Source organism: Gastrolobium bilobum, unplaced genomic scaffold (genome assembly GCF_033153095.1).
Source record: "Gastrolobium bilobum isolate Gb01-03AN ecotype WA unplaced genomic scaffold, APGP_CSIRO_Gbil_v1 utg1827, whole genome shotgun sequence".
Taxonomy (NCBI): Eukaryota; Viridiplantae; Streptophyta; class Magnoliopsida; order Fabales; family Fabaceae; genus Gastrolobium; species Gastrolobium bilobum.
In genome coordinates, this window is record NW_026898477.1 from 331603 (window position 1) to 357805 (window position 26203).

Consider the following 26203-nt stretch of genomic DNA (forward strand, 5'->3'; position numbering starts at 1 on the left):
GAAGATTTACCCGGGTACACCCCTCTCTACCCGGGTAAATAATTCAAGCAATTTTTCAGGTACGAAGAACAATACCCGGGTACACGCCTCCCTACCCGGGTAGACAAAAATTTTCAAAAAATACCCGGGTACAGAGGGGTGTACCCGGGTAGGCTTGGTGGTCAACGGTCAAACAGGGGCAGATTGGTGTTATGTTTTTTGAGGGAGTTAAATTTTTGAAATAATTTATAATCAAGGTCAAGTCGGTAATTAATTAATAATAAAGGGTTATAAGGGTCAAAAAGCCGCTATCCCCCACTTAAAGATAGCGCCTTTACCTTATTAGTGGTACTCTTGATTGGTCTAACTCCCCCCCTTTTTTTTTATATATTTTGTTTTGGGTACAAGTCTAACCCTATCTTTCACTTGGTCAAGTTTGGTTGACAGGGCCCAATACACTTCCATAAAAGCAAATGATAAAGAGGGTTGATATATTCTAGCTTTTGGCAATTAAGAAATGTAACTTGAAACCACAAAAAGTAGAGTAAAAAGATTGAGTGACGGGGGAGGTATCAATAACTTAATTTAATTGCACTGAATATTCAATGTATGTGCTATTCAATACGTGGATAAAAAAAATATAATATTATTTGGTCAGTTATTATTTAATTTTTTTAGATAATATGATATTTTTTGTCCGAATAGCAGATGCACCGAATTTTCAGTATATGAAAATTTATTCCCATATAAATTAGCCTCCCATTTTCTAAAAAATTATGAGATGAAAATGTAATGGCCTTTGAGAGTGCTTGATCTATAAATAAGCCTAGTAATAAAAAAAAGGAAAGAGGGCCTTTGAGCACCATCAAGCACAAACCAGAGACACAATTGAGCACTCTAGCACTTAGGCCATTTGCACAAGTTATCTATGTTTATTCTCCTCCTCCTTGTTTTTAGCCCAAGTAGTTTATTCATAGTAGTCCTTTCTTAATTCTCAAATTGTAATCCATCATTGTAATTCACCTCACTAGAAAAACCAAGAACTTTCACCCACAAATAAATTAATAATATCAACATTAACAATACATTTAACCTAAATCAATTAGAATCGTAATTGTTAAACCCAAATAAATAATAATACAAATAAAAAATAAGATAAAATAAAATAAACGAAAAATAAAAGAGATTTGTTAATCAATAATTTTTTTGGCCGTTCAATAATTTTTTACATTAATCAAATTTCTTAATTTTTTTCAATAGAAATAATCAAGTCCTTTCTCCGTTTTGTTACCCAATCACTAATAAAAATTAATAAAATGATTAATGATTTACATATGTGACATAAAATATATTGAATAAAAATATCTTGATGAACGTTAATCAATCAAATATTATATTTAAATACTTCATTTTATATTTGATCTATTTATATTGAGAGATTTAGATTGTGTTGATTAAGATGACCAACTTGCTTTAAATAAAGGGAATTACTTATCTCACGTAGCATGAGAGAAATTCTCTCATGTCAAGAGACAAATAAAACGAGTCGCACCAATTTAAAAAAAATAAAAAATAGAAACACATCTTTTAGAGTGAAAATAACGTAAGAGATCAATCTCATGCAACATAAAAATATAATTTTCCTTAAATAAAAGGTCAATCGTAACAGAAGAATTAAAAGTACAATTAAGTCTTCTTTAATGAGTCAAAATAACATTCATTAATTTATCTAATGAATTATTCAAACTTTTAAGTATTTAGGAAGTTCATTTATTACAAAAATAAAATCTGAGAAAAAAAAATCATTTTCCTTATAACAAAGCGTTGAAACTCGAAACTAGTTTTGGCAATAACAGCGCACACTCACTGTAATCCCTGTTCTTTAAAAAGCATAAAGCCAAAAACAACTTAATTAATTTAATTACTAAATAATATTATATTAAATATTAATAAAATAAAAAACACCATACAGCGTATCAACGCCGGCGTTTGACCGTTAAACCTAACCACAAAAAACCCAAACAAGAGAGAGAGAGAGAGAAAGAGAGAGAGAGAGAGGGTTCAAAAATTTCGCGTGCTGCTACGGGTGACAATATCATTTCTCTTCTCCGTACAACTTTTCCGACCTGAGAAGGCTGATAAAGAGACGGCGACGGCGGTGCCGGCAAAGGCCAGGACGACGTCGTTCGCCGGAAGAGAAAAAGAAAAAAACGACAATTATGAAATAACTCTTTTAAGGCTTTTCAGTTTGTGTTGTGGATCTGTTGATTCGAGAATTTTCATTCGGAGAGGGTTTTCGTTTCGGAGAGAGAGAAGAGATGATGATATCAAGGGGATTGTTCGGGTGGTCACCACCTCACGTACAACCGCTCACGCCGGTGTCGGAGGTATCGGAGCCTCCGGAATCGCCGTCTCCGTACATGGACCCCGGCGCCGAGACCTCCGCTTCACAGCAGGTTGAGGTCGAGGAGGAGATGGAGGAACCGGAGGAGATCGAGCCGCCGCCAGCCGCTGTTCCTTTCTCAGGGCTCTTCGCATGCGCAGACAGTTTCGATTGGTTCCTCATGGCCGTCGGTTCCATCGCTGCCGCGGCTCACGGCACGGCGCTCGTCGTTTACTTGCACTACTTCGCGAAGATTATCCATGTGTTGCGGATGGATCCTCAGCATAGCACGTCGCAGGAACAGTTTCACAGGTTCACCGAGGTTAGATTGTGATTTCTATGCACAAAACCCTAGTTTTTGCTTTTGATTGTGTTTTCTTTGTGTTTGGCGCAGACAATGTTTTTCCTTTGAGATGTAATTGAATCTTGAATTGGAAATTTATTAATAGAAATCATGGACAGGCTTTATTGTTAGTAGAATGGGTTGAGATGATGATGTATGTAAGCATAGCATGTAGGTTTTCATTTCTGAGAGTTTTATTTTGGCTTTCTTGGCCAGCGGGTAATTGAGGAAGTTATACTTAGGGTTTAAGCTATTTATATCAAAATGTGTATTTTACTTTGTTGTCTTCTAGGCAACATGTAATGTTTTATTAGTTTTTTAAACTGGTCCAACACGTGGGGAACTTTTGTGCGGAGAAGATTTTTCTAGTCAGATTCTCTAAATCTTTGATTCTGGTTCTCGGCATAATTGATTGGAAAATCATGAGTTCAAGAAAATTGTTTGTTTCTGCCGATTTTGTCGTGGCCTTGGGTGCATTTAAAAACTGATCATTTTTGCTGGCTACTTTCATAATTGCACCTCTTGCATTGAATTGGCACAATGTAGGCGATTGCGCAATTAATATTTCGTGGAACTTCTAACCTTGTCTATAAGGGTTAGTCATAAATAATTTCATTACTTATGTAATCAGTAGTTTGTTAGGTTGTCAATAGCGGCCCGTAGCGCCGCTAAACCGCTACCGTAGCGGGTAGCGGCGGTCGGCCGCTACAAACTGCGACGCTACGCGACATTGGCCGTAGCGGAAGGTAGCGGCGTAGCGTAGCAGCAATACATCTACCCGCTACCCCGCTACACCACTCCCATGTTGGAATTTGATGGAGAATCCGGAGATGATGATGATTTTCTTTATTAGTTCACTTCTTGTACTTGACTATTTGACAATTTTATTGTTCAGTTGTGTTTAATTTTGGATCCTTCCTTTATGTTCATTGTATTTAACATTGATTGTGGAATTATGTGTTTGATTTTGTGTGACTTCTTATGTTTGAGCATTAATACTAAAAGCGGTATTGCCTCGTTTCTTGACCGGTAGTATAATATATGTGGAATTAATACTTCACCGTAGCGGTAATACCGCTACCCGCTACACCGCTATACCATTTTCGGGGTCGGCAGCTAACTGCTATTGACAACTATGTTTCAACTCGATGAGTTGATGCAGGAGTTGGTTGAGTCATGGAGCTACTATTTGAAGAGTCTCTTACCTCTGATTTGGAAGTGGGCTCTTCTATATAGTATATATTGCATTCTTAAACTATTTACTTGGAGTACATTGCAACTTTCTGGCTTCATAAACATACAAGAATGCATAGTTATCAAATGTGGGTAGCGGCCGATCCCTGAAAACCCTATGACATACAGAGAGAGAGAGAGAGTCGAGAGATACAAATTAAAAATAGGGGTTAAAAGTCCATTTAACCCTTTTAATATGATTGTTGGGACATCAGATCGATGGCAGAAATGGAATTTTTGAACCCCTTCCTTGTAGTGGTGCAATTGCAACACCATTGGTAGCAATTTGGCCGCAATAGTGGCCACTACAGCCGCTACCTTGAACTGTATCATGGCATAGCCAATACCTTCTACAGTGGCGCTATAGCGTGCAATTGTGGCACAGTTAATAGCCATGCAAGGATGACAAAAGGGTTAGGATTTAATGAGTTAGGGTTTTCTAGGTTGTATCGAAGATTAGAAGAATATTGAAGTTTCATTGGGGTTATATGAAAGAAAGTGCAATTTTCAGGCAATAGAAAGGGATATTATGGTGAGTTTCTTGGCTGTTTGGTTGCTGTGAACAGTATCTGCGGGAAGAAGGCTTTGTGTTTGGTATGTGTCTTCTGAGGAACCTAAGCATCACATTCACATCTAGGTTTTAATTGCAATATGCTGCCATAATTCATTGCCATATTGTCATTGGATCTGTTGGCCTTCAGACAATATTATGATTATGGGAGGTAGTAGTTATTGGGTGTGCTATATGCCACTGATTACATTTACCAGATTATTGTGGGTAACTAGCTTTAAAAGCCTAATTTGTATTAACTGTTATCTGGGATTCTTGGGTAGAAACTAGAAAGTTTGTCAATATGCTGCCATAATTCTTTGCCATATTGTCATTGGATCTGTTGGCCTTCAGACAATATTATGATTATGGGAGGTAGTAGTTATTGGGTGTGCTATATGCCACTGATTACATTTACCAGATTATCGTGGGTAACTAGCTTTAAAAGCCTAATTTGTATTAACTGTTATCTGGGATTCTTGGGTAGATACTAGAAAGTTTGTCAACCTTTGAAATGCATTCTGTTTGTGTTTGGCCTTTGAGTTTCTGTAGGAGAGTGGAGAGGTAATAGAAAGCTTTGTAGGCCTTTTCTGTGTATTTTTTTTGGTTTATCTATTATTTGAGGTTCCTTTGTGATATAAGAGCATAAAATGCTGGGATTCAGGGGAACACTCTTTTCCTCTTTATCTATGAATATTCTGAGGTTTTACTCCATTTTCTACTATTGTCATAATTCCTCTTAATTCTTTCATAATTTTGTCAATTTTATTCTTTGTTGATTTACTTTTTATATTTTTTATTATTATTTCAAATTTTGAAAAGAGGAAATTTCAGAGGTGAAATTATCTTCAGTTTTCTGCAAGGCTTCAATTTGTGAACCAGTGGACTTACGCTTCTCTTTGTTCTTCTGCAGCTTGCTTTAACCATTGTTTATATTGCTGGAGGAGTTTTTGCTGCTGGTTGGATTGGTAAAGCTTAATGTTTATCAAAATTAATAATGGGAAATGTGTTTTATTAGATTTTGCAATTGAACCTCTTACAATTCTAATGCTTTTTATTTTTCTTCCCCGTTTAATAGAGGTTTCATGTTGGATTTTGACTGGAGAAAGGCAGACAGCTGTCATCAGGTCAAAATATGTTCAAGTATTACTAAATCAGGATATGAGTTTTTTTGATACTTATGGGAACAACGGAGACATTGTGAGTCAAGTTTTGAGTGATGTGCTGCTTATACAGTCTGCCCTTAGTGAAAAAGTATGTCTTCTTTTAATCATGTGTATAATTTCGTCCCTTCGAAACTTTCAACTTCTTCGCAGATATATCTCCAGATATGTCTTGTGTAATATGTTTATTTGCTTTTGATGATACAGGTTGGAAATTATATTCATAACATGGCTACATTCTTCAGTGGTCTTGTCATTGGATTTTTCAATTGTTGGCAGATTGCTTTGATAACATTAGCCACAGGTCCATTTATTGTGGCTGCTGGAGGAATATCAAATATATTCCTCCATCGGCTTGCAGAGAATATTCAAGATGCATATGCTGAAGCAGCTGGCATTGCTGAACAGGTTGTTTATCGTTTGAATTCCAATTATGTTTTACATTTAACCAAGTACTTTTCTCCTTTCTTTTATTGTGTTTATGTATGAGACATTTAGATGAATTTAAGATGCCATGTTAGTACTCTTCTGCATTGAATTTCACATGAGACCATCTTATCTATTTAAAATAACACTGGTTCTTTATAATTGATGAATTTCAACGCTGACATGTGGAATGGTTCAACCTTAATTATGTTTTTTCAATTCTTTAGATGGTGTTGTGGATTTGTTTGTTTCTTTGGGTGCTTTCTATGTCTATTTGATCTTGGGTCTTAATTTTGGGTGCTAAAATTGGACTTTTCATTTTGGGTCTTCAACTCTGAAGTTAGCTTGGTAGTTGGGAGGAAATGAATATGATTTCCCTGATTGCTCTGTTGTATTTAGTAAGATCAGAAATGCTTCAGAATATGATTTTCAGTGTGGATAATTTCTTGTGATGCAGGCAGTTTCCTATGTCAGGACATTGTATGCTTTTACAAATGAAACATTGGCCAAGTATTCATATGCAACATCACTGCAAGCTACTCTTAGATATGGTATATTAATAAGTCTCGTTCAAGGGCTTGGTCTTGGATTTACGTATGGCCTTGCAATATGTTCTTGTGCATTACAACTCTGGGTTGGAAGATTCTTGGTCATTCACGGAAAAGCGCATGGTGGTCAAATTATAACAGCTCTGTTTGCTGTAATTCTTAGTGGCCTGTAAGCGTCATTCCCAACTTATATATTTTCATTTTATGTTCACCATTTTACTTATAATTTTTGTTACTTGAATTCAGGGGATTGAATCAAGCTGCAACAAATTTCTACTCATTTGATCAAGGGCGAATAGCTGCTTATAGACTATTTGAGATGATAAGCCGGTCATCCTCATCTGTTAATCATGAAGGCACTGCTCCTGATTCTGTGCAAGGAAATATAGAGTTTCGGAATGTTTATTTCAGCTATCTGTCTCGTCCTGAAATCCCTATCTTGAGTGGATTTTATCTCACTGTACCTGCCAAGAAAGCTGTGGCACTTGTTGGCAGAAATGGCTCTGGAAAAAGTAGTATTATTCCTCTCATGGAGCGTTTCTATGATCCTACTTTAGGTAATTATTTTCCCCTTGATACTGTGTTTTGCTATTGCAGTCAAAGTACCCTATTGGTCATTTGGAGATTTAAATTGATTTGCCAATATGTGATTCAGGAGAAGTTCTTTTAGATGGCGAAAACATCAAGAATTTGAAACTGGAATGGCTGAGGAGCCAAATAGGACTAGTCACCCAGGAGCCTGCTTTGCTCAGTTTGAGTATAAGAGACAACATTGCTTATGGGAGGGATGCCACCATGGATCAAATTGAAGAGGCTGCTAAAATAGCTCATGCACATACATTTATCAGCTCATTAGAGAAAGGTTATGACATGCAGGTGAAGCTTGGTTGACATGATCACATACCTATGGTTCTTTGTTAGGGGATTGTATTTTCAACTGTTTCCTTTTAATTGGTAGTCACATATTTATTTTCCTAACTACGGTTCCTGTCTTTCAGGTTGGCAGGGCTGGTCTAGCTTTGACCGAAGAGCAGAAAATAAAACTCTCTATTGCAAGAGCTGTGCTTCTAAATCCGTCAATTCTTCTGCTTGATGAGGTTACTGGTGGACTTGATTTCGAGGCTGAGAGGGCTGTTCAGGAGGCTCTGGATCTGCTTATGTTGGGACGCTCAACAATAATAATTGCTCGAAGGCTTAGTCTCATAAGGAATGCCGATTATATAGCAGTTATGGAGGAAGGTCAACTTGTTGAAATGGGTACTCATGATGAATTATTGACCCTGGATGGCTTATATGCAGAGCTTCTTAGATGCGAAGAGGCAGCAAAACTTCCCAAGAGGTCGAATATCGGAATCAAATCATGCTTCTTCCCCCTTTACCATGCATTATTGTTTGGTGTTTACCCAGAATATAACATGGCACTTTTCAAGAACAAATATTGGGATGGTGAAAGTGGCATGAGTCTGTTAAGAAAATTATTTTAGAATAATAAACTAATAATATTTACACTTTCTTTAGTTCATTTGGATACCCACTGAACAACATCATTTAATATTGTGTTTTAATAATGTGCAAGATTTTCTGATACCAGTTGATAGGATCTGGCAAAATATCAGAGTAAAACGCAACGAAACACCAACAAATGGCCCAGAGAACTGGATTTTCTTTGATATATCAGTAAGGGAAAGTACAAACTACGGAGACATTTCTTTGATATATCGAGAGGCTCTAGATTTCCCTTGTACGCAACTTTACCCTTGCATAATTGCAAAGAGGCTGTTTTCTGGATCTTATACTAAGTCTAACCTCCTAGAATATTCTAAAGTTAGTTATGCCACCTCATTGGTAAAGCATAATCCCCTACAATTCCCTTTACATATACTTTAGAATATTCTAGGAGGTTAGGCTTAGTATAAGATGGGGAGGGTGAAAGGTGTGAAGGCAGATTGGGAATTTGGACACACTTGGGATGGGAAACCAGATTGGGAGAGAAATCTGGAGCCTCTCGAATTGCTCCAGAAAATATTTTAGCTTTTCTTGTATTTTTCCTTTCTTCTTCCATTACTTCCGAATTGTCTCTGTAGTTTGTACTTTCCCGTACTGATATATCAAAGAAAATCCAGTTTTATGGGCCATTTGTTGGTGTTTCGTTGTGTTTTACTTTGATATTTTGCCTGATCCTATCAATTCCCAATCTGCCTTCACACCTTTCACCCTCCCCATCTTATACTAAGCCTAACCTCCTAGAATATTCCTGTAAAGAACCAATTTAACCCAAAAGCTTAAGCTGTTAGGTGAAGCTACATTAATGGTTTTATATATCTCAACACGCCCCCTCACACGAGAGCCCACTGGGCTTGAAGGGTGGACAATGCACAGGCCCACCTACCTGTGCGAACAAAGAAATTCCACTTGAAAGAAAGTGGGGGGCGGTGAGGTTCGAACCCGGTACACCGAGGCTCTGATACCATGTAAAGAACCAATTCAACCCAAAAGCTTAAGCTGTTAGGTGAAGCTACATTAATGGTTTTATATATCTCAACAATTCCAAAGTTAGTTATGCCACCTCATGGGTAGAGCATAATTCCCTACAATTCCCCTTACATATACAATTCCCCTTACATATACGTACGTATATATTCCTATTAGTCAACTTGTTGAAATGGGTACTCATGATGAATTATTGACCCTGGAAAGCTTATATGCAGAGCTTCTTAGATGCGAAGAGGCAGCAAAACTTCCCAAGAGGTCAAATATTGGAATCAAATCATGCTTCTTCCCCCTTTGCCATGCATTATTGTTTGGTGTTTACCCAGAATATAACATGGCGCTTTTCAAGAACAAATATTGTGATGGTGAAAGTGGCATGAGTCTGTTAAGAAAATTATTTTAGAATAATAAACTAATAATATTTACACTTTCTTTAGTTCATTTTGATACCCACTGAACAACATCATTTAATATTGTGTTTTAATAATGTGCAAGATTTCTCCACTGGTATGCTGATAGCTCACTTTTTTTTTAAAAAAGGATGCCTGTTCGGAACTACAAGGAGACTGCAGCATTCCAAATTGAGAAGGAATCCTCTGCAAGTCATAGCTTCAAAGAACCATCATCCCCTAAAATGATCAAGTCACCCTCTCTTCAAAGAGTTTCTAATGTATCCCGACCTCCTGATGGCATCTTTAACTTGCAAGAATCACCAAAAGTTCGGAGCCCACCACCTGAGAAGATGGTGGAAAATGGTCAGGATTTGGATGCAGCAGATAAGGAGCCATCAATAAGAAGGCAGGACAGTTTTGAAATGAGACTGCCGGAGCTACCCAAGATTGATGTTCAGTCTGTGCATCGACAAACATCAAATGATTCTGACCCAGAATCCCCTGTTTCACCACTTTTAACATCTGATCCTAAAAATGAACGCTCCCATTCACAGACTTTTAGTAGACCACATAGTCATTCTGATGATATTTCAGTTAAAATGAGAGAAACAAAGGATGCGCGGCATGGAAAACCACCATCACTTAAGAAGCTGGCTGAGCTTAGTAATGCTGAGTGGCTTTATGCTGTGTTAGGAAGCATAGGTGCTGCTATCTTTGGTTCTTTCAATCCCCTTCTTGCTTATGTTATTGGCCTTGTGGTGACAGCCTACTATAGAATAGATGATCATCATCACTTACATCGGGAGGTAGACAAGTGGTGCTTGATCATCGGCTGCATGGGTATTGTGACAGTTGTTGCCAACTTTTTGCAGCATTTCTACTTTGGTATTATGGGAGAGAAAATGACAGAAAGAGTTAGGAGAATGATGTTCTCAGGTACAAAACTCCTCCTTTTGCAGTATTTTCCGTTTAAATAATGTTTAGTTCTGAACATTACTTAATCTTTTGCTATAATATGGCAGCCATGCTACGCAATGAAGTGGGATGGTTTGATGATGAGGAAAACAGTGCTGACAATTTATCCATGCGATTGGCCAATGATGCTACTTTCGTACGTGCTGCTTTTAGCAACCGGCTTTCTATATTCATACAGGACAGTGCTGCAGTCATTGTTGGTCTTCTTGTTGGTGCTTTGCTTCACTGGCGCTTAGCACTTGTGGCTTTTGCAACCCTTCCAATTCTCTGTGTTTCTGCCATTGCCCAGGTTTGGACCTGCTCTTCTAGTTTTCCAAATATAACTTTTCCCTGATGGTTGTGTTGAGCTTTTATTTCTTTATGATGTCATGTCAATGCTGTTTATGGAAATTTATGCCTCTGGCAAAATCCAGTGGTTTTGAAATTTCATATTGTTTAGAAAATTTCAGATTCTGAATGAAACGTGAATTGTGGTTGCTAATCCAAAATTGTGTGATTTTCTTCCATTGATTCTTGTTGATGGTGTTTTATCTTCTTCTTCTTAATTCAGTTCATTCATTACAAAACAATTCAGATAGATAATATTCCAGTGACAAGTAGGTATGAATGTAAAATTGGTCTCCTTTACTGCAAGAATGCTGTGGGGGCATAACAAATACAAAACCCTAGAGATGTCTGGATATGTGTCAGACTTACCAATACTTAAAAGGGAAAGTGAAGAAACCCACGAAACAAAAGGAAAAGGGTAATTTTTATTCGAGTAATTTTTGGTTGAGATTCATTTCTCTCTCTCTCTCTCAAATCAAGGTTAATGAGACGTCCTGCATAAAAACTCAATGAGTATTCTGTTAAGATTATTTTAACAAATATTGATATTAAGATTGGTATGGCCTTGCAGTAACTGTAATATATATTGATGTTGCAGTTATCTTATTAATGATTTATAATAAGCTTAATTTGGCTGTGTCTATGGCTAATTTTATTCTTCATCAGATTTTTGTCCTTAGAAAGGAATTAGAAAAATAGCTCTGTTACATTTATTTTCTTTCAGCATCAATGTCAACATCATTGTATGCTAGTTCACTGTCAGTCTTTGCGAAAATCTTGTTTACCTCAATGAATGTTATTAAATTAATGGACCCGCCCTGGTTAAGTGAGATCCACGCCTCACAATGTAATTTTGTTTTCTTGATCTTGTAATTATATGAATGAATTGCTAAAGCTGGTTAGGAATAGTAGGAGAGTTTAGTTGAGTTTAATCTTTTGCATAAAATACATATTAAGTTCAGCTTGCTTGAATATTGCAGAAATTGTGGCTTGCTGGATTTTCAAGGGGCATACAGGAAATGCACAGAAAGGCGTCTTTGGTTCTTGAAGATGCAGTTAGAAACATTTACACTGTTGTTGCTTTTTGTGCTGGTAATAAGGTAATGGAGCTCTATAGGCTGCAGCTGAAGAAAATATTTAAGCAGAGCTTTCTTCATGGGATGGCAATTGGATTTGCATTTGGCTTTTCACAGTTTCTACTTTTTGCTTGCAATGCCCTTCTACTTTGGTACACTGCGGTATGTATAAGAAATGGTTACATGGATCCACCTACTGCACTCAAGGAGTACATGGTTTTCTCATTTGCAACATTTGCACTTGTGGAGCCCTTTGGGTTGGCTCCTTACATACTGAAACGACGAAAATCTCTCATATCAGTGTTTGAAATTATAGATCGTGTGCCTAAAATTGATCCTGATGATAGCTCGGCATTGAAGCCACCCAATGTATATGGAAGCATTGAGTTAAAAAATATTGATTTTTGTTACCCATCTCGTCCAGAAGTGTTGGTATTGAGCAATTTTAGTCTCAAAGTCAATGGGGGGCAAACCGTTGCTGTTGTGGGTGTTTCAGGGTCAGGGAAGAGCACTATAATATCTTTGATTGAGAGATTTTATGATCCAGTTGCTGGCCAAGTTTTACTGGATGGGAGGGATTTAAAGCTCTATAACTTGAGATGGTTGAGGAGCCACCTTGGTCTGGTTCAGCAGGAACCTATTATCTTCTCAACCACCATAAGGGAAAACATTATATATGCAAGGCATAATGCCAGTGAAGCTGAGATGAAAGAGGCTGCAAGAATAGCAAATGCTCATCATTTCATTAGCAGCTTGCCTCATGGTTATGACACTCATATTGGGATGAGAGGTGTTGACTTAACCCCCGGACAGAAACAGAGAATCGCAATTGCAAGGGTAGTGCTGAAAAATGCACCTATCTTATTGTTGGATGAGGCAAGTTCATCAATTGAATCTGAGTCAAGCCGAGTGGTGCAAGAGGCTTTAGACACGCTAATAATGGGAAACAAGACCACTATTTTAATAGCGCATAGGGCTGCAATGATGAGGCATGTGGACAATATTGTAGTGCTTAATGGAGGACGGATAGTGGAGGAAGGGACTCATGATTCGTTGGTGGCAAAGAATGGTCTGTATGTCCGATTAATGCAACCTCATTTTGGTAAGGCTTTGCGTCAGCATCGGCTTGTTTAGGATGGGAGTATGTGATGTGAGTAATCGCTCCTAATGTTGCTTCATGCGCACAGTTTCATTTTCTGCTTGAATTGAATTGCTGGTGGCTTCTGTTCCTGAAGGATTTTTCCAAGAATGTCTGGTGGAAGTTATGGGTAGCAATGGGAATGATGAAGCTTGGATTAGCAATCGGCATTGGTAGGCATAGGAAGAGAATACTGTAGGAAGATAGATGTGTAGAATTTAAATACAGGATTTTGGAGTTTGGTTGGTTTGTGGATTTGGGCTGGATTCTTTTGAGGCAAGCAGCTTAGACCGAGGGTGTTTTGTATCCGTGGTATTGATTTGTTTGCCAAGAGAGGGTGGAATCAACACTAATTCTGCTGATGTGACTCTTTTATTGGACTCCCTTTTCACTCTCCCTAACTCAAGCGTGGATAATGAACTTATTCATAACTGTAATTTTGTTCTTCAATTTGTGAAAATTTGAGAAAATTCAGATCGAAGAGTTGTAACCCCTGTATATATATAGTGGTAGTTTTGAAAGCATTCCTTTTGCTGCTTGAATCCCATGAGTGTTTTTCCCCCCAGATATAATGGATGCAAATTTTCAAGTGTATTTGCCAAGAATTTAACTACATTCTTATAATCTTCCAATCTTGTTTCAACCCCTTTTACATGTATACAGAATGAGAATGGACAAAGTTCAGTGCGCATCGTTGTCCCGTCTAGGCATAGGAGTTAATAGAGCCTTTAATTAATTCACACTATGTGAATAATGACTTAAGTTGGAAGCATGAGTTTCAGGGTACCATTATGTAGTTCTCAATGATCCTGAAAGTCTTTATACTCATGCATCTTGATAAAGTGGATAGACTTAATGGATGGGATACCGTCAGAGATTTTCTATTAGTATAAAAAAATGATCTCGTTCACTTGCAAATGTTTCTTTGTTTTTTACTTGATATATATTTCAAGTTTAATATTAGGAAAATTAGAACATGTATAGGCTCGCATTGTTCATAACATTTCAGAGGTCAAGGAGCTGATCCTGTACCCTTCTCCATCGCATTCCATTGGCTCCCACAATTAACGTGTAGCACCTTCCTGGGTGCAGGTTTTTAGCAGTCTTAGGTCCACCACATGATGTCATTATATAGAAGTAATATCAAATTCCATGTCTCTAATTACGATTTTCCTGATATTTCTCCACAATGTGTAATGCAGTTTCAAAATTTCACAAGATTGTGATTTTGCTTGCTCAACAAAAAGAAATAGACTAACATCTGCCCCAAAGAGCTGCTATAGATTACTCTATTAACTAATTGAATCCAGAAACATTTGTAGTCTTTACAACCATAATAGTCTATGCTATCATTCGCAGGCTTATAGCCTAAACATTTTATTAAAAAAATTAGTTACACACTTGGATTTCCAATTATATATATGTATTTTTTGGTGTGGACATAATTAGAGTGGATCCTCTTTCTAAGATTTTATATAATTTGGTTATGTGAAAATTTTGTGTTTAATTTACAAAGGGATCCAATTAAAACTTATAAAAGAGAAAGAAAGACATAAATTTTTTGCATATGATATGAAATTTTAACCTGAGTTGATCTATTCCCATTTGAATAATGAATTTTGAAATTTCAGAAAAAAATTGAAAGGAAATTAAATTGCATTTATTGAAATTTCCTTCATTTATAATTTCTTTTTCTTTGATAACTATCTATGAATGGGATTATCTCAAGATTCTCAAGTCTCAACCTACAATTCGGTTTTGATATTTGATATTTAATAATGTGATTAAATGGTGAGGTTACCAACAATACACTCTAATTTTTTTCAAACGGTATGGTTCTATTATCTTTATTTTTTTATGTATTTTTTTAAATATTTTTGTAACTGAATAAAATTGTAATAAATAATTTAAATTTAACTCATCAGAATAAAATTTACATAATAAATAAAATTGTACCATTAATAGCATACTAATTAATTAATAATTTTATCTCTTAAAATATAAATTCATTTTAAAAATAAAATAAAATAAGATTAGGCTAATTTACTTTATAAGGAAATAACTTTATCTCATATCACATACATTCATTTTTAAAATAAAAATAAAATAAAATGATCATTTACATTTAAAGAGATAATTTTGTGGGAAATCATTTTCTTATGTAATAGGAGATAGTTTTCTCATGTTGTGAGACATCGAAATTCGTGCTATCTTTTTAGTTTTTTCTTCTTTTTTAGTAAGTGGTGGGCCCCACCACTTATTGTGTCTATGACATGAGAGATGATATCTCATGTGACATGAGAAAAGAGAAGCCCTAATTTTATATATGTGATAGATTCAGTCTAAAAATAGAATAAAATGAGATTAGATAAATTTTTAAATTATATTAATTAATTTTCCCTAAGATAATGAACCCCAATTGTACCTTAAAAAGGACAAAACAATAATGAGTTGTTGTACCTTGGTACCGTACCCCAATAATAATACTTTTGATTATTTAAAAAATTAACTTAATAATCAGTTTAATTAATTAAAGAAATATTTACTGCTGATTAAATTTTTTACCAAAAATTATGCTCAATAGAATTTTAAATATAAAAATAAATAATTCAAACCGAGACTAAATCTTTTTTGAGTTGTTATTATAGTAAAGTTATTATATCTAATTTAGTTGAAATCGTGAATTCACTTTGAATTTCTTAGGGATCACAAATAGTCTTTTTATTTGCTAGGGACTAAAGTGGGTATCATAAAATTTGTCAAGGACAAAAAAAAGTATTTACTCTTACTTTAAATATTTCTTTTTTAATAACAAATTACAAAAATGTAGTTGTTTTAAAATTATTTATACAAGTATAGCACCCAAACACGCCCACATGGGCGTGAGCTAGGAGAGAATATTTAGTGATACGGACACATGTGTGCAGGGAAGAGAGAGTGAGAGAGAAAGAGAGGAGAGAGGAAAGAGGAGAGAGAAGGGGAAAGAAGGGGGACCACTCAATATTTTTTCGTGAGTTAGAAGATAGAGACACGCCCATCTGAGAGAGACACATCCACATGGGGCGTGTTTCACTAGATGTTGACACATGGCACAAAAATTCAACAATTTACCCGTAAAACTTTGGAAGTCCATAACTTTTGACTTGGGTGTCCGAATTAACTAAAAAGTTTTTTGATTTCACATAATTTTTCGAGATCTACGCAATAACACATCATTTGACATATTTTGTCTTTCACAAAAAAATTCAAATTTATAAAAAAGATACTATAAGAACGTTTAAACTCAGATTAATAAAGAGAAAAGTATTGTCATGATTAGAAATATTCACAGTAAAGATCCTTATGCTTATGGTACCATTACTGTGAATTGAAATTCTTAGCTTCTTGTATTTTTTCTCTTCACTATTTTTTATTTTTCTCTACACGTCACAGGAGAACAAAAAAAGATAACAAAAGGAAAAATGAAACGAAAAAAAAAAACATGGCCGTGTTTCTTTTATTCTTATATTTTCTGTGCTTTTAGATAGATGGACATGGTGTCCTCTACCGTTATCCATGCAAGGAATATCATCAACTACACCATAAATCAAAATAGTAACAGAATCTTTATGACAATTTATTCGAGGAATTAATAAGATAATTTTTGATGCGGTCAATAGCTAAAATATTGCTTAGTGTAAAATTGATGTTTCTACTTCAGTTGACGAATTGTATTCTAGATATCTAACATTGTTAGTCCAATGCAGAAAAATCTACAAAAAAGATTAATTATTTAACTATGGGTGATAATGATTCGGGTAGTTTTCTCATAATTGATGGCTACATATTGACCATCCAAAAATGGAGATGAATTTAGAAGCATTAGAAATAGATTAATTAATTAACACGTGTGTGTGTAATATACTACAAAATTTAAAAAATATGCAAAATGGAGCACAAGGAAACATTTTTTGGAAAATATTTTTGACGGACTTGTCTCCTATAACTAAAATTTCAATTTGCAACAATGGTACCATAGTCATAAGAATTTTTATTAGGAATGTTTATAATCATGAGAGTGGTTTTCTCTTTATTAACATAAGTTTAAATATTCTTACAGTATCAATGTTGTAAATTTGAACTTTTTTTGTGAGAGACAAAATATGTTAAATTGGATGTCATTGCTATATCTCAAAAATTAGTGTGGAATCAATTTTTTTTTACCTAATTCAGACACCCGAGTCAAAAGTTATGGACTTCTAACGTTTTACGGGTAAATTGTTGACTTTTTGTGTCACGTGTCAATATTTGGTTAAACAAGCCCCATTGGGGCATGTCTCTCTCCTAAAACACACTTTCTCCATCAGGCTACGCTTGTGTGTGGCATGTTTGAGTGTTATATATTTGTAATTAAATTCAAAACGACTATATTTTCATGATTTTTTATTAAAACAATAATATTTAATTTTTTTTTCCGGAGTATATCTATCATTTCCTATGTCTTACCATTATATTATGAAACTGAAATCAAGCAGTGCACTCAGGCATTGAAAAACAATTAAACATGGTCTGTTCTATTCGTACTTAAATGTTAGGCTACCCGGCACTGTCGCTGGTGCTAAAAATATAGCACAATGATCAAGTAATGCCCTCTGTATGATTCGTTTGATCTCCCATTTCAGCTGCAGCTACATCACATCACAGCCACATACATGGCAAAACTATGACCAAGTCACATACAAGTGGCTCCATGAAGACTCTACTCCTTAGTCCTTAAAGGCTTCACATATTTGCACACAGTCTTATACTGACCCTTTCCTTTGGCGTTTATTTTGGTATTTAAAAAGCAAACAAATCTCTCACTTTTTTCCTTCACTTTTAACCAAATTATAGCAAAGAAAAATAATAGAGCACATTGGTATTCTTCTGTTTCTGATTATTACTAAGCTAATGGCAATCTATAGAATTGCAATTGGGTCTCCCGGAGAGGCTGGCCAACCTGATGCAATTAGAGCAGCCTTTGCAGAATTCTTCTCCATGATCATTTTTGTTTTTGCTGGTCAAGGATCTGGCATGGCTTACAGTGAGCACTCTACATTATTCTTTTCTCTCAAAAAATGTGTGTTAGAAATTATCTTTAATCACCAAGCACGTGGATTAACTGATAAGGAGTTATTTCAGCTTAATTAATAGTCTCGAATTCGAGTTCTGGTAGGGAGAACTTTGTTGTCCTTGTGGTCCCTCGACATGATTAGTCGATTAATCAATGAAATTCTTTATCCCATTTATAGTTAAATTGTAGTTTAGAATAATTTAAAGAAAAGTGTTACACCCAATGAGCTTGAAATTTGATTGGCACAAGCCTAATAAGTGTTATTAAGACATAGTGGTAGGAATCACTCATGCAAGTTGATTATTTATGGCAGGCAAACTTACCAACAATGGACCCGCAACACCTGCTGGTCTCATAGCTGCATCATTATCTCATGCATTTGGGCTTTTTGTGGCTGTTTCTGTTGGTGCAAACATTTCTGGGGGTCATGTGAACCCTGCTGTCACATTTGGTGCCTTCATAGGAGGAAACATAACCCTGTTGAGAAGCATTTTGTATTGGATTGCTCAGTTGCTTGGTTCAGTTGTTGCTTGTATTCTTCTCAAGTCTGCTACTGGTGGAATGGTAACCATTAAACACTTAAAATTGGTTACAAATTTTGCACTTACATTCATGATTGAAACTCTCTTATATTATAATAATTTGTACATTGCAGGAAACATCAGCCTTTTCTATATCCTCTGATTTATCCATATGGAATGCATTAGTTTTTGAAATTGTGATGACTTTTGGGTTGGTATACACAGTTTATGCCACAGCAGTAGACCCAAAGAAAGGGAATGTGGGCATTGTTGCCCCAATTGCAATTGGTGTTATTGTGGGTGCCAATATCTTAGCTGGTGGTGCTTTTGATGGTGCATCCATGAACCCAGCTGTGTCCTTTGGCCCAGCTGTAGTTAGCTGGACTTGGACTAATCACTGGGTCTATTGGGTTGGCCCATTTGTTGGTGCAACAATTGCTGCCATTATCTATGATAATATTTTCATTGGTGATGATGGTCATGAACCCCTTTCAAGCAATAGCTTCTAGATTTTTTCTTTTTAAATTAATGTGAGCTTGTCTGTCATCTCCCTATTGAGGAGTGAATAAAATTTATTCAATGTTTCAGCTCCTTTATAGATGGTTAGGAATTAAAAAGATTTTGAGTACTCTATATTTGTATCTTAGACATTAAGATTTCTATTTCTTTTAATGTAATAGAGAAAAACAAGGAAATTTCTAGATGTAATTTTTGCTTGCTAAAACAATGAATATGTCCTTTTTTGACTGAGCAATCTTTTTCTTTTTTAATTTTTTTTTTTTGGTATTCCCTTTATTAGCCTGGTCATGTTTGTGTAACAAAATGCATCACTGGATTCAAAATATAAGAGCATAGAAGAATGAGGGTAGAGTGAATTAACAAGAAGTATATTTTTGGTACAAAACTAAACAACAAACTTTTTTATTGCCGGTAAAGTCAACTATTAATAATTTAATATAGGGATGATGTGTCTGTTACAAATATAAAATTTATTTGCTTTATTGAAACAAAATAATTACTGCTAAAAATATAAGGGATTTATTAGTCTCTTTTTACATAAGATAGTTATCTTATGTTATAGAGATAAAATGGATGGGTCCCACCATTACAAGAAAAAAGAAAAGAAATGAAAAGTGAGGTGTAAAAATCAAAGTGAGAGAACATGAGAGAAATTATCTTATACGAAAGGAGAATAATATTTTCCAAAATATAATACTTGAAGTCAAACAAGTAAATAAGTTAGGTCAAGGAGTAATTAGGTTATGTTTGAAAATGATATTTGAAGTGTAACTTTTTTTTTTTTTTTTTAAATTGATTAGTTTAAATAACTTTGCCCCCCAACACACACACAAAGACAAAGGTTATATAATATTTTTTTTAGAACAGTATCCGTTTACAAACTTTTTTTGTAATTATACTAATGTAGGACCGGTCGTACACTGTGTGATTAATGTAGAACCGGTCTTACATAGTGTAGTTTGTAAGAGTTTGTAAATATAATCTGCACCTATTTTTTTTACCCGTAATTATTTTAATTTTCTTAAGAATGACCCCACAAGCTATCATCTGCTATGCCGACTGCCGTAGCTACTATCAATACATCACAAGTCACAAGTCATTTTATTATGGGCAACAATTCAGCCAATAAACGTAAATATGAAATGCATTCTAGAAGAGAAAAAGAATGGCTCAAAGTCCACTCCTTCCATCAGCAAATTTGTTACTACGTCTCAATCTATCTACTTTTATAATATCACAACGTCAGAACCGGACAGCAGTAAAAACATTTACTCAAGAAAGCTAGTTTTCGTAAGAAAAACAGTACAGTTTTTCGATCTTAACAAAAAATATAGTTTTTACTTATTCCTTTACAAAAAAAATTAATTCTTGTGATTTTTATGAAATTTAAAGTAAATTTATTTTAATCCTTTTGATTTTAAGAGATTAATCTGCATCTTTTTTGAATTTGTGAAAGATTATAATTTTAACTAAATGAATTTATTTTGAATTTTTTTAAAATTCAGGAATTTTTTTTTTTTATTAGAGACGAAAGTGAAAATATTTTTTTTTTTTTTAAGGATGCAAAAGAAGAAGAAAAAGTTATGGTCCATCATCTATAACTACAAGCTTTGCTTCAATTCAAATCAAATAAATGTTAACAATCCTTGACCTGATGACACGTCTCTGAAGATGTGTAATTTGCCAGTTTTACAAGCTATTATTCCATTAAAAGCCACCGAATTACAGTTTGCGTTTCCCATTGTGTATATGTGGTGCAGTTATTTAATGAATGAAAGTCGTATAGATTTATGAAGCGGTTTTAAAAAGCATTTAATAGCCTCCGATCATTGTTACAGTATTGAATAATTTTTATAAGATTAGTAAAAATATTATATTAATATAATTCCTCGATGCTTTATTTATATATAGTAAATTTAACGTGATATATATTTGTTCTTGACCGACCGTATTGATTAAGTATTATGGGTGGGTCACTAAAAGTCTAAAACCTATTTAAGGGGTCCCTCTTATGTATGTTAAAGTGAAGTTTTTAAATGTTCATTGTAGAAAATTTACCCCCATTCATCAACACTAGAGCTAGAGCTGGCAAAACGGGCTCGGCTCGGCGGGTCAACCCGCCCAACACGTCAAACGGGATGAGGCGGACTGAATTTTTCAACCCATTTCAAAAGCGGGGCGGGGCGGGACGGGACGGACTCATTTTTTGGCGGGTTGATGGCGGGCATAGGCAGGCCGATGAGGGTCAGTGTAAAATAGGCTCGTGCTGGCGGGCCAATCCGCCCAACTCGCCAAACGGGGCGAGGCAGACTGAGTTTTTCAGCCCACTTTCAAAAGCGGGGCGGGGCAGGCTGACTCATTTTTTGACGGATTGATAGCGGGGTGGGGCGGGGCGGACCGCCCACTTTGCCACCTCTAATCAACACAACTCACACCTCATATTAGTATGTTTGCCTCACTTTGTGGTAGTAGTAGATTCAGAAAATTTTATTTATGTATGCACACTTAGTGACTGAGGTTAAAGGACTGCGCGACCGAATTGTTTTTTTAAAGAAAGTTTTAAATGCATTAAAAAATAAAACAATATAAAAAAGAAAATAAAAGAAAATTTTACTTAACATAAAATAATAATAATTAAGAGTTATATAAGGGAATAGGTTCAAACCTTAATGTCGTCATTTATCAAAAAATAATAATACAATTATAAGAAGTGAAAATATCATTTGTTTTATGAGTTTCTTAATTTAATCATATATATCTTTTTTTGAAGTTAAGAAATGGATTATATAACCTTCAAGGGTGCTTTTGATTTGTGTCTACACTTGTCCACATTTGCACAAGTGTGGGTCGGCCGGTGCTACGTGGTATTCACTAGAGCAAAATATTTATGGTTTATCTTTCTAACTCATCATTGAAAAATCTCCTCCACATATAGATATCATTGTTCAACTATTGAAGCAACACATTGGGAGAAATTATACCAAAGCCACTATGCCCTCAAACACCATCCTCTTGCACTTAGTGCATGTATAATTCCTCTCCTTTTAGTTTTTAACTTAAAAAAGAGAGGAATCAACTCGTGTGAGACTATCCCGATAGCTCTCTTTAAAGCTTTAGTATGTATCATTGCCTCATTGATCACTATTACATTAAGATACTACACCTCCACCTCGTTAAGGGAAACCATCTTAATCTCATCACATAAATAACTCAATATTTTAAAAATATATAAAAATATTTATTTGATTATAATTTTATTTATGTTTAATTTTTGCAATATTTAACACAAATCAAATAATAAATAATTGGTTTACCAAAAAAATAACAATAATAATAAATAATTGTAATTCAATGGTTGGATGAAAAAAAATCATGCTATATAAAGTTATTGAATGATATATAGAATTTGAATCATTCACACTTGTAAAATATATATATATATATATATATATATGAGAAAAACATTTCTTAAGCTGTTTGAGACAAATTTATCTTCGGCCACCCCAAAACTACGTCGTTTTGATTATTTATTTTCTTATATGTATTGATTCACCCTTGAGTGGTTATGATTCCCCTTTTCTCTCTCTTCCTTTATCACCATTGATCCATCTTTGTACGGTTATGATTTAATAGCCGAAGATAACTTTATCTCCGGCAGCTTGAGAAATGATAAGCCCTATATATATATATATGGGTTAGGATCATTTTACACCAGTGTAAGTTACACTCTTAATCTTGTCCGCTGGTCCCACTTATATCTAATGGTTCAAATTTTTTAGTAATGTGAACCATTGGATACAAGTGGATCAATGGTCAAGATTGAGTGTAAGACTTCTAACTCTTACACCGGTGTAAGAATATCCTGCCCATATATATATATATATATATATATATATATATATATATATATATATATATATATATATATGAGGCAGGATCCTTTGACACCAGTGTCAAATTTGAAATTTGACACCTCATCTGAGAGCCGTTAGATAAAAAAAGATCAACGACTCTGATTTGTAAGAATGTGATACCATCGATCTTTTTTGATCTAATGGCTCTCAGATGAGATGTCAAATTTTAAATTTGACACCAATGTCAAAGGATCCTACATCTATATATATATATATATGAGGAATGTTATACTTATAAGCTATTTTTGTTTACAACTTCTTACAATTATATCTTAACTGTTGATTTTGATCAATCATCAAATATCATTTATTATGAATTAATAATTAATTAATGAGTTTAATTTGAGAAAATAATAACCGTTGATTGGCTGAAATCAAAGGTTAAGATATAGTTGTAATCGAAAATAGATTGTAAGTATAACATTTCTCTCTCTATATATATACATACATATATATATATATATATTTTTTTTTTTTTTTCATAATTTTTTTTTTAAAGTTAGTAATATAAATGTCATTGCAATCATAGTTCAAACAAAATCAGACACCAAAGTCATATTGAAACAGCAGACTCCATGGAAGATAACACTGCAGAGAAGGATCTGTTTAGCAATTTACCAGACGAAATTCTTGGCCGCATAGTTTCTTTTCTGCCAAATGAATCTTCACTGGAAACAAGCCTTCTTTCTACCAGGTGGAGAGACCTTTGGAATGAAGCTCTTGTTAGATATGGAACTGCACAAGATATCATTTGTGTTCTTGCTGCATTTCTAACACTTTTTGAGGAGCTTGATCCATTGAAGCATCCCAGAAAGCTTCAATTTCACTTAGCTGAAGACAGTGCTGTAGTACTCTTGGCAACTATAGCTAATAATAGTAAGCTTCTTCTGGATTTCTCCACTTGGAAGAAAGAGCATCAAATGAAGTATGAACTCAAGTTCAATCTCAATAAGCAACACACAACATCCACTTCCTTAGTCAAAACTCTCTATTTGAAATCAATAAGCTATTTGACAAGTGATGTAGCTTCCTCCATCGTTTCATATTTGGAGCATCTTGAGAACTTGGTTTTCATTGGTTGCAGTGGATTGCAATCTTTGAGTATTGACTCCAAATCAGAGCTTCACAAATTAACCATCTTAGATTGCTTGCAGTTGAAGTCTCTACATCTCAAGACTTCAAAACTCAGATCTTTTCGATATCGTGGACCTCTTCCTTGGATTTTGCCTGAATATCATTTCAACCTGAGTGATGCCATGCTTGATTTCAGAATAGGACCCAGTTGAAGTAATTTCAACACCAAGGATTTTGATGCAACTCTATTAACAATTAAGAACACTCAAGTTCTTACTCTGTGTAAATGGACTTTTGAGGTATGCATATTTATCTTGCACATTTTTATGTATATTTTGATACTTTGAGAAATTGTAACATGACTTGAACCTAGACCTAAAGCATGTTCAAGGTGTTTCATCTTTATTTTATTCTCCCAATGAACAATTTAAGTTATCAGCAGTAAGTTCAATACGACGTTGTTTTGGGGCGAAAATCATGGTGTTTTTGTGATTTTAATTTATTTCAGGGTTATTATAGTTTTTATAATTATAATTTTTTAATTTTTCAATCCCAAAACGACGTCATTTCGGGAATAAATGCAGATAACTTATCTGCAGTAACTGCAGAAATATTTTTCTCTTTAATTAAACTCCAAAAGAGTTCTCTTGCAGGCATTAATATGGCCATCAATTTCTACTCTATCTGGGAGCTTTAAGTTCTATGAATTAAGAGAGTTATGGTGGATTGACACTTATAAGGATGAATATAACATGGATGCTTTATTTTCCTTCTTGAAATTATGCCCCGCCTTGGAGCAACTTTTTGTGACCGTAAGTTTCATTCTTGGGCTCTTGTTCTGTTTTAGTTTTTAAGCACTTTGACATAACTTTTTTCACTAATTGGCGTGCAGATTGATCCTAAATGTTATTCGGTTGGAACATCCAATTCATGCTTAATGCAAGCAAGTAAATGTACAGAACTGGAGCATCTAAAAGTGATAAAGTTTATGGGGTTTACAAGTCCGAAAGATGAAATCTCAGTGGCAAAATGTTTATTTCATCTAATCAAGGGAAAGCCTCCAATTATTAAGACATCGGATGGTAGTTGCTTCGATGCAGTGTTTATGCAGTGATTTTTCATATTAAATCACTGCAAACTAAGACTTTTCTGTAAGAATCAAACAATGGAAAATAAAAAACCAAGTTATGTACTACTAACTACTAAGCATGTATGCGAGGTATTACACACATTTTCTTTTTATCTTTTTATTGCCAATTTTATTTCTCTTGCCTTTACTTTTGTGTATTGTTCAGCGGATTGGATTAAATCCATTTTGATAAAAGAAAATGTAATTAATTTTCTTATAATATCATTTATAGAATGGGTTTGGTTAAAAATATAAACATGATTCAATATAATCTAATTTTATTTGTATTATATAAATTTTTTTATTATAATTTCATTAAAATATATTAAATACATAACCTAATTCATTAAAATACATTAGTATTTTAGTATTTTTTTTGTTTATAATTTTTTCAATTTTTTTTTTCAATTTTAATTGAACTAATTCGATTTCTAACACAACTGTCTTGAACCATACATAGTCCATGAAGTCGTCTAGGTTGCAGCATGGCTTTAAATGTGCTTGCAATTATGGAAAAGAAAGTCAATGACTGAACGATCAATAGTTGACTTGTTGAACTATCTGATTGATTCCTTTGTTGTAATAAGCAATTACAATTGAATGGTTAAGACTTAAGAGTCGGTTTTAACTGAAGAAACAAAGAAAAAATATAAAGGAAGAAAAAGGGTAACTCACACACAAGATTAGCATCAAAGGATACCACAATTCACCTTCTTCGGCGAGCAAATATTTAGGGTGCGTTTGTATTGGCTTTTTAAGAAAGTCCTTTTTATCACTTCCTTATTTTAAAAGTACTTTCTATAAAAGTTACAGCTATTTAGATTTTTAAAAAAATATTTGACTTTTGACTTCTACTTTTTTTAAAAGTTAAAATTTTTAGCTTCCAAAAAAAGTAGGTTTTTGACTTTTTTTATGACTTCTATTTCTTTAA

At 34.5% G+C, this 26203-nt stretch overlaps 2 protein-coding genes and 1 pseudogene across 2 annotated transcripts; all 3 read left to right on the forward strand.

The window, feature by feature from the left end:
• Nucleotides 1-2015: 2015 nt before the first annotated feature.
• LOC133316621 (ABC transporter B family member 20-like) lies at nucleotides 2016-13663 on the forward strand. The gene is made up of 11 exons (XM_061518397.1): nucleotides 2016-2684; nucleotides 5402-5456; nucleotides 5567-5742; nucleotides 5859-6059; nucleotides 6535-6794; nucleotides 6872-7182; nucleotides 7281-7501; nucleotides 7624-7964; nucleotides 9656-10443; nucleotides 10530-10771; nucleotides 11790-13663. Exons 1-11 carry the CDS (start codon nucleotides 2298-2300, stop codon nucleotides 13017-13019), a joined length of 4212 nt encoding a protein of 1403 aa, XP_061374381.1. The 5' UTR covers nucleotides 2016-2297; the 3' UTR covers nucleotides 13020-13663.
• Nucleotides 13664-17952: 4289 nt separating this feature from the next.
• On the forward strand, nucleotides 17953-19145 carry LOC133316618 (aquaporin TIP1-3). The gene is made up of 3 exons (XM_061518394.1): nucleotides 17953-18085; nucleotides 18429-18679; nucleotides 18771-19145. The coding sequence occupies exons 1-3, from the start codon at nucleotides 17953-17955 to the stop codon at nucleotides 19143-19145; spliced, it is 759 nt and encodes a 252-aa protein (XP_061374378.1).
• Nucleotides 19146-23644: 4499 nt separating this feature from the next.
• LOC133316643 (F-box protein At2g39490-like) lies at nucleotides 23645-25347 on the forward strand (annotated as a pseudogene).
• The last annotated feature ends 856 nt before the right edge of the window (nucleotides 25348-26203 follow it).

What these genes read in the sequence shown, in the direction of transcription:
- LOC133316621 (XM_061518397.1), top strand. Translation starts at nt 2,298, where the DNA reads ATGATGATATCAAGGGGATTGTTCGGGTGGTCACCACCTCACGTACAA. An exon ending in AGAAAGGTTATGACATGCAG is followed by an intron (nt 7,502 to 7,623) that starts GTGAAGCTTGGT and finishes CCTGTCTTTCAG; the next exon opens with GTTGGCAGGGCTGGTCTAGC. An exon ending in GTGTTTCTGCCATTGCCCAG is followed by an intron (nt 10,772 to 11,789) that starts GTTTGGACCTGC and finishes TGAATATTGCAG; the next exon opens with AAATTGTGGCTTGCTGGATT.
- LOC133316618 (XM_061518394.1), top strand. Translation starts at nt 17,953, where the DNA reads ATGGCAATCTATAGAATTGCAATTGGGTCTCCCGGAGAGGCTGGCCAA. An exon ending in AGGATCTGGCATGGCTTACA is followed by an intron (nt 18,086 to 18,428) that starts GTGAGCACTCTA and finishes TATTTATGGCAG; the next exon opens with GCAAACTTACCAACAATGGA. An exon ending in AGTCTGCTACTGGTGGAATG is followed by an intron (nt 18,680 to 18,770) that starts GTAACCATTAAA and finishes TGTACATTGCAG; the next exon opens with GAAACATCAGCCTTTTCTAT.